General features: G+C 38.6%; 1 protein-coding gene across 1 annotated transcript in view; it reads right to left on the bottom strand.

Moving 5' to 3' along the window:
- LOC103174808 (nuclear receptor subfamily 6 group A member 1-like) overlaps positions 1 to 14,773 on the bottom strand; it is a 68,245-nt gene that overhangs the window by 31,038 nt on the left and 22,434 nt on the right. Inside the window, exons 2-3 of the mRNA XM_042334973.1 lie at positions 8,771 to 9,001; positions 4,416 to 4,471 (exon numbers count right to left, since the gene is read on the bottom strand). Coding sequence (XP_042190907.1) covers positions 4,416 to 4,471; positions 8,771 to 9,001 — 287 coding nt within the window. The remainder of the gene's footprint in view (positions 1 to 4,415; positions 4,472 to 8,770; positions 9,002 to 14,773) is intronic.

The raw sequence follows: 14,773 nt of genomic DNA, 5'->3' as shown, positions 1-14,773 counted from the left end.
TTATCCTATCCAAATGATGCTTGAAATTCTCTTGGATCAACTTAATGTGAACAAGAGCAAGATGTTGTTATGATACATGAAATGTTATTTATAGGATTTGAAAAACTATAATAGGAATTCAACCAAAGGTTTTGTTAAACCTGGTTAATATGCATCAGCCTGGTTCAGTTGGTAGCAATCTCACCTTTGAGTCAGAAGGTCATGCATTCAAGTCTGAGTACTAGGCTGATACTCCAACACAGTTTTCAGGGAGTGCAGCATGGTTTGGAGGTGCCATCCTTCAGATGAGACGTCAAAAACAAAGGTCCCATATGCCTGTTTGGATTCCCGTGGAGCAATTTGTAAAGAGAAGGGAGTTTCTCCCAGTGTCCTGGCCAGGAATCGCCAAGAAATTGGTCATTCATTTCATGACCATTTGTGTTCCATTGCTGTGTGAAAATTGGCTGCCGTGTTCACCTACACATACAGTCACTACAAGCACAAGGCGAGGTGTGTGCACAATGCCAGCCATGAGCGAACCGTGCGGAAGGGAAACAGCTGGTAGGAAACCACTGTCAGTTTGTTGCTTGCCGTTTATTTCAGACCATGCAAATTTTGAAATTTATAATTCGCCGTTTTGCAAAAGTCCAATGATTACAAAATGGAATATCGCATTTTAGACGCTTTACAAAAAAGCCAACAACAATTTCTGTGGTCGGCATCTAATGAAAACAGGATCTCCAAATAACCTGTTCCAATTACCGGCCTTAATCTCACTGATATATACTTTACTCTCACGGGACTTCATCCCCATACTCCATTATGGCATCAAGAAGCATCCAGGTTAAATCAATTTGTCTCATACTAGTCAAGACAACCCATCATTTACTGTAATTCACCCCGTCACGGTACATGACAGGTAAGGTTAAAAGCCAAGAATTGAATGGAGACCTTTCACGTCTGTCTCTCTATTTAGTGGTTTCCTAAAAACCAGCTTGAGCAATGGATAAAATGAGATGAAAGAAACAAAACCTAAAAGGAATCGTTTAAAGAATTTATACACAAACATGTGCTTTTCCTCTGTAACATGGCAATAATTAATTGTTGGAATACTGACAAATGAACAACCTCATGGGTTTCACATATTTATTAAGGTGTTTTTAATTCCGTATAATTTTCATTTTCCCCCTTAAGACGTTTGCTACCAGGTGCCGTGCTTCAACTGGGGTTGACAGATAAGCAAAGATATTGGCATTTTCCCGTTTTTCCCTCTAGATCACTTATTCTCAGACAGTAGGAAATGCTTACAGTGGGATGAGCTGGCTGTCAACTTTCCTGTCTGAGATAAAGGGCACATCATAATATTGGTAATGCTGTTTCATGTAGCCTCAAACTCATGTCTGCCACACGTCCCTCACTTCTCTTTGCCACCATTCATTGGCTGAGCTTTCAGCTATCAGGCTGCCATCCTCTTAAAACTACCTCTCAAAATCTCTTCAACTAGTATCTCCAGTGAGTACCTTCTCAACCCATTTTCCAACTCCTTCTAAAATCCTACATCTTTAACCGTGTTTTCGGTCATGTTCTTCCTTATAACCCAGAAGTGCTGGTCAGTGGGGCCTCTCTTGAGTGTGTCCTGTTATTAATGATGGCATTCTGCGGACCCCAACAACTGCCTTATAATGTCTTAGCCCTTATACTTTCTTATGCTAAACAGCATTTAATAATCCTTGCATTTGATATAGTGCCTTATTATGTCTTTGAGAATATGCTGTAAAGTAAATTTGACTGTATATTTCGGGGCGAAATGCAGCAGCCAGTTGTGCACAGCAGTGTTCCACAAACAGCCGGGGATTGAGTGATCAAATTACAATTCATTTTTTTGAAGGAATTATAATAATAATAATCCTTGTATTTGATATAGCGCTTTTCACGTCTTCTAGATGTCCCAAAGCGCTTCACAGAATATATTGTAAAGTGAATTGACTGTATATTTGTGGGCGAACGCGGCAGCCAATTGCGCACACCAATGTCCCACAAACAGTCATGGATTGAAAATGACCAATGTATTTTTGTTTTTTTGTTTTGAAGGGATTATTATTAGGCGTGTGGAGTAAGGAAAACTGCCCAACGTTTCGACCTGCCGGGAATCAAACCCAGGTATCTCGCTTGCAAGGCGAGTACTCTAACCACTGAGCTACAGGATTCCTCACGCATCTCCTTGAAGTTCAATAAGAACCAGAATAATAGCTCTTTAATCAGCTACAGAACAGTCCTGTTAGAACATGCCTAGCTTAAGGGCAAGTTCTCTAGAGCGCAGGTCAAATTGTGGATCACTTGCCTTCCCATGCTAAAAATGGACAACATCTAGGTCCTCAGGTGATCACTGAAGGATTAGGAGAAACTTGTTGAGAGAGAAAATATAGCTGATACTCTTAGTTTCTCATAACAGTAAGACAGAGGAAGTCAGTCTCCTTTTATCTATTGGAAGCAATTCAAATCAGTCAGAAATGGATTAAATGTTTGCCAAATCTAGATTTCATTCTGAATTCAAATATTCATATTAGTTTAACTGCATAAGTGGGGTGGCATTTAAATTCAAATCTCCGATGAATGCATGGTGGCAGATTAAATTTCTTGAAAGATCATTGGCCAAAATTACACATTCAGCAATGAGCTTCTCACCTGAGACTCTGAGGTTAAAGGCAGTGAGAGAAGGAGAAGCTACACAGAAACCCACAAATAAAGTGCTTCCCTTTTAATGGGGATTACAGTAAGAACAAATGAGCCTGTGGTAATTGAAGTCTCTCGAGGATAAATCCCAACTTGGACAAAAGTTAAATTATGCGATGAGCACTTAAGGGCTTTACATGAGGCTGATGCTTTTTTGTTGACGTGTGTCAGTCATGTGAAGAAGGTTAACTGGCTAACAAAATTCTAATAATTACACTAAAACAGACTAACTTCTTAAGTCCAGGCTAATGTTCTCAGCTGCCACCTATAAGCACTGTAGGCAAAAGTGCTGAACTAAGGTGTAAACTAACATCTTCTTGGCCTGGCGAGTATTAGAACTACAAAACCAACTCCTTGGAATGAGCTGAGTGATTACACTAGTATTCCCTAAAGAAACTTATCGGCTCAGTAGTCCACATCCCAGGACTCAAACATAATGAAGATGACAGACCTGCTGGGACCAGACAATTTAAACACATTAAAAAATAATCACATACAGAAATTTAAATGAGTGGAATCTGTGACTTCTTAGATCAGTGAATACGACTTGAGTGAAATATATTTGAGGGGTTTCATTGTACATCATGAATGCATAGTGACAAAGATGCAAGGCAGCCAGGATTATTCACATGAATCACATTGACTCTCACATATCTTAAGAAATTCTCACTATCATGCAGAGTCAGAGATTTCCCACTATACACAGTATGAGGATCTAATATGCAGCCATTTCAAATGAGATTATTTATTTAAGAAATCTGTAAATATGTCATGTCCCCTTGCGAGAACCTCGCTTCAGCACATTCTATTTTTGGAATGGTGTTACTTCCAAATGCTGGAAATATTCCTTAGATAAGGAATCCCATTCGAAATTGGTGCATATTAGATACTATTGATGTTAGTAATACTTACATTTGATATAGTATCTTTTACAGAGGATGTCTCAGTGCGCTTCATAGTAAACACTGCAGAGTGGAGTGACTATGTTGTTTTGTGGGCAAACACTATCATCCTCTACACAGAACAAAGAGGATCTGTTCTGAGGTTTGATTATAAATAGGACGTAAAGCTGAGTCTTGCGCTTTGATGTGGCCTTTCCATACCAGAGGTCAGTGTCACCATCCATAGTAGCAGTGCATGCTGCTTAAGGTGATGTACATCCCAGATAAAACTAATTAGCTAGTGACAGCAATGTCTGTCAAGTATGCTAGTTATAGATCCTAACCGCCCCATAACCAGTGCCAGTGGAGACTTTTATTGTGTTTTGTCCATTAATGTTCTTAAACATGGCATCGATGTAACTGACGCCATTTAGTTTTTTTTCCCCCAAACTAGAGAACAAAATTTCTACCTTTTTTTAATCTCGTTCACAATTCCCGTATCCTACTCCACAGCTAGGAGAGAGAAAGCGTTTTGATCTGCTCTCAGGGCTCTATTGGACATGAGCAGCTGGCATGATCAACCTTGGATGACTCACTCATCAATTTTTCTTCCCTCTACTAAGGAAGTGTTTATCTCCACTCAATGGGTCCCCAATGACGTGAAAGTAAATTGCAGGCACAAACTAACAACCAACTGCTCCACTGCACAGCTATTCGAGCGACAATGCAATATATTGTAACATGCCAGTAACCAACAGTAGTTTTAGACCTGTGTGGTAGCAGTCACCTTGAAATGTACTGTAATTCATACAGGACACTTACATACACTGGACCAGTTGTCTTGTTCCTTCCCCCAGGCATTCCATCTTCACGAATTGCTGAAAAATAAAGCAATCAATTTCATAAATCCTTGCATCCTCGCATTGCATTTGATATAGCACCTTATCATGTCTTCGAGACGTCTCAAAGCGCTTCACAGAATATACTGTAAAGTGAATTTGACTGTATATTTTGGGGCGAAACGTGGCAGCCAATTGCACATGGCAGTGTCCTACAATCAGTCGTGGATTGAATGACCAATTTATTAATATTATTGTTTTTTGAAGGAATTATTACCCCCAGAAAAGCGATCCGCCAACCGACTAACCGAGTTCCTACTTACTGCTAGTTAAACAGAGGTGTGTAGAATTAGGAAACAAAGTTTTGCCCTGCCGGGAATCAAACCCAGGTCTCTTGCTTGCGAGGTGAATGCTCTAAACACTGAGCTACAGGACTCCATGTTGCATGCAACAAAAAAGGTACAAAACAATTCTGAGAGAAAATCTCCCACAATATAACTGATGAGAATTCTTATGGAGACAAGTACAAATGGGGAAACCAGGACAAACTTCTGACAACATCACTAATTAATTCTTGCTTGCTTCCAGAGCCACCCCCACCCCCCACCCTGCCACCCACTAATCCCATAAACCATGATGTTTCTTTAGAATATGAATTCAACTTCAATATGGTTCTCAGTCAGATACTTAACCAGTCCTTTTCGAAGGGGCTTGGCAGCTACTTTTGAGAGGAGTCTGTTCTACATGACCATTGTTCTGTAAAGTTGAAGCCTCATCACAAATTCACCCTCAGTCATGTTTAGGTAATTGGATCTCACATTGAAAACTCCAATCCCCAGTGAGTGTCTGGAAGCCCTCTCCCTTCTACAGTCTTTCCTGGTCTCTCATTAGCAAATAGCTGTGCTCTCTCTCTCTCTTAGTCTCTTAGTCACACAGCTCCTTTGCCCATCTGAGGCAACGCCAGCTCAGAGCTGGTGTTTTATAATTGTACAATTGATGCCAGATGTAGAGCAGGCAATAACACGTGAAACCTACTCCTCGGGCATAACAGACAGTTAATTGCCTTAATTGGCTGGGGGCAGGGACTCCATGTTGCTACATAGCTGAAACCACTGTTTAATACCTATCTCTTATTTTTCAGTATTATTTCTGCCCATGAAAATTATTCCAAATTAGCACCAATTTAGAATTCTCTCCTTAATCTTTTTCGTTCCTTCATAATCATTCTCTATTTCTTTGTGTGGAAGGCTCCATGAGATATGTTCGGATGAAGCTGATGTGCTACCAACAGCAGGAAAAAATAGTTTCCTTAAAAAGGCGAGATCTTTCCCATGAACACTGCATTGTAATACTGTAGTTCATAACAGCAATTTGCTGCTGGACTAACTTTTCTGGCAGACAGTACAGAGGCTGTGCAAACAAGAGCTTGCAGAACAGGCCATACCAGGACATTACTTACTAACCACTAATAACAGGGAACTAGGAATGCTGGAAATCTGAAATGAAAACAGAAACGGCCTGGAATCAAAAGCAGTTCGATCAGCAGCTGACGGGGAAACATAGGTTAAAGTTTCAGGTGTGACCCTTCTTCAGAACTCTTTGAGCATTAACCTACCTGGATCTTTCAGTTGCTCTGTTTGACTTGTTGTAGATTCCTATGCATTTCTGTTGCTTAAAAACTTCACAGAAAAATGCTGAAGTCTCTTTTTTTTTCGGACTACTTGGAGCTTTTAATGATTGAATGCAAGAGCAATTGCAAGACTTTCTTTGGGTGCAGTCATATTCACCGTAAATCCGAACACAACTTTCAGTAAAAACTATGTTTCAAATACTGCTACAATGCATCAAGACCTGGTTATGATAAATCTGAAAGCGTTAACCTACATGTAGCAAAACCAAGCACGGAATGCGAATAACAGTGAAAAATAGCAAGTTAATATTAATAAGAGAGTGCACTGATACCAGATGCACTGTAGCTATTAGCCCGATTGCAATTTAGGCCTGTATAGGTACTTTCACCAATGTGTTTTATAATTGAAACATTGGCACCTTAGTGTGATGCACAGTGCTCTGCCACTCAGAGGGAAATGTCACTTAAAATTAATAGTTGGTGTATCATTTTTGTAGCTATGCTTCATCAAATAGAATGTGAAGGCAGCACATGGAGGTAAGCTGCACTGCAAATTGAACTGATGGTAACTGTGTGGCATAACTGACGTCAAGTAAATCCTTCAGATAGTAGCAGATGAACCATTTTCCACCGCACGATCACTTCTAAGTAGCTTGTGTAGCAGGGGCTCAGTGAATGTTGATCTTGGACTGCTGGATACCTTGAATGGGCTGAAAAACAGGCCCCTGAATTATATTGCTGCCCCTTTAATCACAATTTTCACCCACAAAATATACAGTCAATCCACTTTATGATATATCCTGTGAAGTGCTTTGAGACGTCTCGAAGACATGATAAGGTGCTGAATCAAATGCAAGGATTATTATTATTATTTATTATAATTGCTCTCTGACCTAAGAACCGACCAAAAATACCACACCAATTGTCTGATATAATGAAGAGCCAGGAAGCATAATGATGTTAAGTGAGTGTTTCAACCACAATAATGTGGTTGATTGTGTCACTGTGTTTTTACAGACGAATGTATGAAAAATATGTTATTAGTAAGGCATGAAGTAAATGGTTGCATATTAGTATATTCTGCTCAGTTTTATTCACACCACCACTTATTTTACTGCTGCATGAAATGCACCGAATTATCTTTTGTAGTTGTGGTCTGGTTCTTCCACATATTACATTCTAATGGAATCTGACAGCATGACAGTATTGGCTCACTGCCTCTGGGTGGCAGTAATCTCCTCACTTAACCATCTACTTTCAACTCTTCCCAAGTCTAAAGCCTCTTTGCATAGAAGCAGCTTTGACTCCCTAAACATCTGATTCGGATTAAAGAGTTATGTGTAAAAGTCACTCTGAAGTCAATCCATGCTAGAAATACACATTGGGCAGCAACCGATTGGATTTAACTGTGAATGAATTATAGCACGTGACTTTACTTCATTTCACAGGTGACTTAAGACCCCAAATCACCAATTGGACTTTTGAAACAATGTGTATATTGATGTATCTCAAATCAGTGCTAGTTTTAATAAAACCCAGCTCAGAATAATCGTACACTGAACTGCAAATAAATCCTTCCACTCTGACCTTCATATTCCTCTGCACCATTTGTTACATTTAATCCCACACCATCTGTCACTGCAGTGTATTGAAGTTATTATTTGAGTATAGAGTTGTACGCAGTGTCTGAATTGCATAGATCCACATATATATTCTTGGTGTCTACAGACTATGTATATACACACAGTATACAATATATGCTTGTCCTGTTTTTTTCCCCTTCTATTCTCTGTTATTCCCTAGTCTGTCCCTGTCACTTTCAGATTTTCTGCTTATTCTACCTGTTTTTCACCTCTCTTTTTCAAAAGACTGCCTCTTTTTCATTGTTTCTTCCAGTTCCCAGTGTCTGTTTTGAAGACAACTATTTTTAAAAAAAAGATGTATTTTGAATGGCTGAAACCATCTCAGAGATTGATGTTTGGTAATAAATGTATCATATTCATAAAACAGTCTCAATCTCTAATGCATCTCTTGATTTTGAACAGCTGAGTGGGAGTCTTGAACAAGTAAATTCACTGAACAATGGAGCCAGAGTGAGTGAACTCAGCAGTGGCGCTTTAAGGGTTAATTTAGATAAATGTGAATTTCACTATGTTTCAAAAATGAACAACGTTTTGTAATGGCATGAGATTCCTTCACAACCTAGAACTCCGAGGGATTACTCAAACAGTTTGGTGTTTGGGGGTGAAGCATGTCAGCATGAAAATTGCATAGAATTACATAGAATATTACACCACGGAAATGGGCTATTGGCCCAATTTGTCCGGGTTGATGTTTATAGTCCCCACGCGCCTCTACAACTGCTAATCCCCTCTCCTATAACCCTCGTGTATGCATCAAGTTTACTCTTATAAACTTCTCTGAAGTACCCTTGTACCATTTAATGTAAATGTGTACTGAGAGATTGTTGAGTGGTTTTATGAGAACCAAATGGAACTTGTTTGAGCCTCTCTCCGTATCAGGTGTTTTCTGAGGACTGGGATTGATCAGGAGTGTGGAGAAGTGTAATAATAATAAATCTTGTATTTGATATAGCTCCTAATCACATCATTGAGACATTTCAATGTGCTGCACAGGGTCTACTGTAAAGTGGATTGACTGTGTATTGTGTGTACAATGTGTACAGTGGTAAAGGAACACGGACCAACCTTTCCTATTCATTCCCATCTGGAGGCACTTAACCAGCCGGCAATACTGGCACCGGTTGCGTTGCTTCCGTGACATGGTGCATTTTTTGTCCCGAATGCATTTGTAAACCCGTTTATTAAATATGCTCCGTTTGAAGAAGCCTTTGCACCCTTCACAGGAGGTAATTCCATAATGCAAGCCTGTCGCTCGGTCCCCACAGATTAGACAGACTCTTCTGTCTGAACGGTCATCTGAAAAATAAAATAAATAAGTGAAAACATTTTTCAATGGATATGCAATAGTTTTGAATCCAGAAACTTTTCTGTAGGTAGGGGAGAGGGGAACAAGGAGGTAGAGGTGAGAGGGAGGAAATGCAACAGAATGTTCTTATTGCAACTTTGTATCCGGCAGTGACTGACATTTTTGTGACGCTTTTAGCAATGAATTAATAATAATAGTATTTTGATGCAGTGACTTATTGAAACAACTTAAAGCATTTTGCAGTATTTCGAGTAGCAGTGACTGTGTGTTTTGTGGATATACACATAGACCAGCTATTTAGCACAACGAGTACTGGAAATTTCGCCCCAATATTTCTGTCTGTCGTGTTAAAGATGTACATAAATACCTTCTCAATGACCCATTGTTCAACATACCTTGGTGTCTGAAACATTCCTTGTGGCTCCTTTGCTAACTAAGAAATCATATAAAAACATATCTCGCACTAGAACAAATACTTTAGAGCTTCTAACCAGCCTCTGGAGTATGTCACATTTAAACGTCTAATCTCATTGCTGAGAGGAGCAGTAATATACAATCTAAGTACCAAATACAAACATAAAATAGGCCAATGGGTGAATGGGGAGAGGCTCTGGGAGTTACAGATGAGGTTGTTAACTTGAAACCCTCCAGTAAACTATTGGGGAACTTCAATGTAGATTAACTGACAGCGGGCTAGCTGGATCAGCTGAATGTTCTTTTCTTTGTTTCATCTTCTGTTGAGCTTATCATTGGGGGTCACCAATAACAACAGCTGATGCAGGTTATTGGGAAACAGTGGAAGGAGCTGAGACACTTGGACTCATTTTTAAAAAAAGTTGTGAGTTTTAAGGCCAGAAAAAAGTTGAAAGTTATCACCCGCAAGAAATCTTCACTGCCCTAAGGATTTGATGATCTGATAACCCAGTCTAGTTCCACATGTTGTTAAATGTGCGTATGATGGCAGTAGTGATAGGAAGCATGATGCATGTAGTTGGAACTGAGTAACAAATATTAGAATTTGGAAGCTGGAAGCAACACATATAGCAGTTTATGGGCAACAGGTGTTAATTCTAGNTTTTTTTCTACAATTAAAAAGGTAATGTACAAAGAGAAAATAAAACTATCGACACAGTGTTTTGAAACAACAAGATTTCTCCTGGAAAGCTATTGTGTACTGTTGATCACAGTGCTTCACAGGATATATCTAAACTGTGTATTTTGTGGGAGACGGCGGCAACCAATTAAGCATAACAGCCATGGAGTGAGTGACCAATTTTCTTTGGGGGACTTGTTGGCCAGGACACTGGGAGAAATTCCCTTCTCTTTTCGAACAAAGCCATCTCTATTAAGGAGGGAAAAAAACTGGTGAGGATAAAGGATTAAAATAACAGGCTGACTAAGAAACTCACATTAAAATGTAAGGGCACATTAATGTGGCAGCTAACATTCAATACTCCACCACAGGTTACTCTGGAAAGTGGATAAACATTCCTCCAAGCACAACCTCCATCTTTTTCAATAACAGCAATAGAAATATAGCATTAACCGGAGCTGCAGAGAGATGTAGAGTTTTTTCGATTTGGCAATTTGTTTTTTTTCACAGGGAACAGCAGATTTGAAAACGTTTTTGTTCAGTCATAAATTACACAATTACCACCTACAGTTTCCAAATAAACCACATCCTATTCCCCAGCTGATATTGATGCATTTGCCAATAGATAACTTGGCCCATCCCATTAACCTTTGACCGTAAAGTTTTCACACATATCAGAAATATTTGATGTTGTTAATTTTTTTTTGGTCCATCTGGTGTCTGGCATATGTGGAAACCCACCATCATACTCAAGAATATCCAAACCATACAGAGTTTTACATACATATGATACCTACACATGGAAATTTCTCTTTCTCTTCGCAGCGGTGTACTCTATCAACCTAATTCATGGAAGTATCAGCGATAGATTGTGAAGAGTCAAGACCTGGGAAACCCAGAGCGTTCATTGGGTTACTACTGGAGATCAACCGACAAATAATGCATAGCTTGCCTTTGCCAAAATGGTCTGATAAGCTTCCAGCTGCTAGTCCAGATAGAATTCTTTAAAGCCTCAGCTTGCAAGATTAACAGGAGCTGAGCAGGAAGACTGATCTACCCATTTATGTTCGCCATGTAAAATCATTCCATTGCAATGAAGACCCTGGGTTTATTAGGCCTCGACTTTGTAATATTATAAACTTCTACTATATCAGCAGGTTATGAAACTGTCAGTCTTGTACAGAACAACAGAACATTCTTTTTTAAAAAATCTAAAGCTCTTGGATATGTTTACTGCACTCTGTCAGCAGGTGGTGCTCTGTTTGCATTAAATTATTATTTCCCCTCAAGGAAGCTGCTGGCTGATTTTCATGATGATTTTAGTTTCATAATTGAACAAGGTTATTAAATATTCAGCGTTTTACTGATGCTCCTTTTCTGCAAACATTCACACAAAATGCTCTCTTGCACTGTTTGGATAGACCCTGAATGTGCAACATTTTGAGCATTTCTAAGAACATTTTAATAGTTAAGTGTCTTTTGAACCCATTTGTAATTGACAAATCATTTGCGAAACCTGTGCTAATCTGCAGAAGCCAAACCATCAAGTAAATTTGACAACATACATCCTGAATAAAGTTATTCACTAAATCATTTAGTGAATAACATGGGTTTGTTAATCCTGAAGTACAATTTGACTCATTTTTACACTTTGAAGACCTTTTGAGATCTGCATGGTTATAAAAAATAATGGCTTGGTTGGACTTAGTTACCCAACAGTCCAGGTCGAGAGTTTATACTCTATGCAAGTTTGGCATAACTCATACTTCGCATAAGTTATATTAAATATATGGTCCCAACTAATATAACTTATGTGGGGTTTACTGTATATACAATACAAAGTTACATTCATATAACACCTTTCAAATCTATGGAGAATAGCGGGATACAATAATATGGTAATGTCAGGAATTCCAATTGTGTATAGAAATGAACAGATCAGAGGTAACCATAAGTGTGAAAGCGCAATTGCTTAGAAAGAGTTAGCAACTGTTTCTCAACTCAGTGACTGAAACCAGGTTCCAAGACATTCATTAACTTGATGAATACAAATTTCACCCCACTCCAGAGCAAAACAACGTCTATAGAAAATTAACGAGTAATAAACACTGAATCCTACAAAAGTCAGTTGAAAATGAATACGTTTTGGAAGTCGGAAGGGTCAATTAGAAAGACAGTCTGTAAACAGCAAGATAGATTAAAATAAATGTTTTAATTATACAGGAAGGAGGCAGAGTGTTTAAAGTCCAAATAAGTCCTTTAAGGCATAATTTGAGTGGAATGATCACAATGAGGAGGAAATCAGGAAACGGTGAATGTTATTAAATTAGCTCCTTCACATCTGTCTCATGAGTGAAGATTGGGCAAATGTTACATCCATTTTAATTGTCTCAGGAATCCGCTACAAGTATAAAGGTCAATAAACCATGTCAGGAAACTCAGTAAATATCTGCTGACTGGATTTCAGTGTGAGGGCCAAGGTTTGCAACGATAGATGTTGCAATTGCCTACAAATACATAATTGCTTCACTTCACAGTATATTCTTAGAGATGTTCTCCCGATGTGAAAGGAGCAACACCAAATGCAAGGATTTTTTTTTTTACGTTTACATTCAGCCAATATGGTAGGAAAATGAGCTTGAATCTGTTGAGTCAGTAAGCACAACATTTAACCAACTGAGGACCCTTTCCCCGCAGAGTAGCTGGCAACAGCAATACAAATTGTGAGTTTCCACTACAGTGGGTTCACAGTAAGTAATCATGAAGCTGAATAATTAGAAATCCAATTCACATTATAGAGCTACCCTGTCAATGATGTACGATTATAGTGAAATTTGCAAAGGAAATCCAAAGGGATAGATTCCAAGCGGGACCAAACTAGGCCAGGTCTGGTTTTATCACAGCTCAGAGACAGAACAATATGTAAGCACTGTAGAAATAAGTCTTGTGTCATTTTAGAAATGTGTTAGCATGGAATTGTGCAAACAGTCAAGGATTAACACAAATGAACATGTGTGACAACATGTGTCAAATCATTAAAGACATCATCAAAGTTACGGCAGCACATTCTATTTTAACTTATAAACCAATGCAGGGAAATCTTACTACTATTCAGTTCTGAGTTTTATTTGCAAATGTGTGTCCTTTATTTCAGAAATAAGATTCGATTCCCCCACCCCCCATCCTCAGTTACAAAGCAAGCTCTGTATTAGTGCTCAATGGAAATATTATTGTGCGTTTCTCATTGTGAGCAAACAGTTTAGTACTGTAATGTCTTTCAACGACAATCCAGTCAGTTCCTTACCAACAAAAAATCCTTTCAACATCTCCATATCCAAGACTAGCAGAGCAGTGCTGGGTACAAACTAGTATGATAATTCCAGTGGATAAAACAGTAAAATTCTAAGGACTGCACAGTGCAATGAATAGCTATGAATTAAAAAAAAACTTTTTTATTATAACTGAGAATTAAACAGAAATGTGTAAGAGGCACTTTGTGGGGGCCCCAAAAGCCACTTAATAGCTTAAGCATTCCGTAGAAAAGTTTCAGTAAATAATTTGGTCTGATCAAAGGAAGCAAAGCAAAGTTGTGCATAAGAATCAACGCAAACTGCAGATGATCAAACACTGTTCAATACATTCTGCTATTCTCAACAGGTCTCCAGACTGTTGCCAGATGTCTGCATCTTAATTGCAACCTTTACATACATAATAGATTTAAGTATATGATATATCAAATTAGAACAGATCAATAGGCTAGTAACGGAAATATATAAGCGCTAAAATAAAAATAAACCATTATAGGAAAATTAGAGTGGGGGGGGAATGCCGAACAATGAGAATGATAAATGTCTATTTTTAAACCATCCACTCGCACATTATGTGGTGCAATAACAGTCTCTTCAGTTTCTGAACGTGATTTAACTTGAAAATCAATGGAGCTTCGTCAAGTACAGTGCAGTGCTTTACAAACATTGCCCACCCCATCAACGTCGAGAGCAACAGCTTCACTTAATGCAAATGTTTTTCATGGTTGTATGCCCACATAGATGGTCTGCGCTTTAGATGGACAGTTAGTAGCAACTGATTTTTTTAATATAATAAGCTGTTATCGTAGAACGATAGATGTACTAACTGGGAAGATATATAGTAAATCATAGATGCCTAGAGGGTTTAGTTTCTATACATGAGCGTCTAAATTAATCAGAATAGCACCGTTAATTTCCACAATTTTTTTTACCCAATGCTTTGACAAATAACAGCTCCCGTAACATACAATGGCTAAAAACACATTGCATTTTCTTTGTTAACAAAGTCTCTCAGTTTCTTCGTTTCTAGCCTAATTTGGTAACACAGAAAATGTGTTTATGAGTGTCACAGGTTTAGAAATTAATCATTTTATCAGATTAATTCTCACCATCTCCCCTACACCCCATTCTCCAGTTGTAATTTTGTATCTGGCCACAAGAGTGCACTTCCCCATCGGTTTTCCATTCCCTTTTACCAGGTAGCATCTTTAGACTATTGTTTGACAACCAGGATGAGATCAGGAATTTGCAATGTGTGCTCCTGGGTTAACTTAACCTCTGACTCAGTCTTCACTTGGCACCATTCCCTGATAGAGAGTCATTATTTACAATATGCAACATTAGCGGTAATCTTTAGCATT

Source organism: Callorhinchus milii, unplaced genomic scaffold (assembly GCF_018977255.1).
Source record: "Callorhinchus milii isolate IMCB2004 unplaced genomic scaffold, IMCB_Cmil_1.0 Scaffold5, whole genome shotgun sequence".
NCBI lineage: Eukaryota > Metazoa > Chordata > Chondrichthyes > Chimaeriformes > Callorhinchidae > Callorhinchus > Callorhinchus milii.
This window is presented reverse-complemented; position numbering and strand designations above follow the sequence as displayed.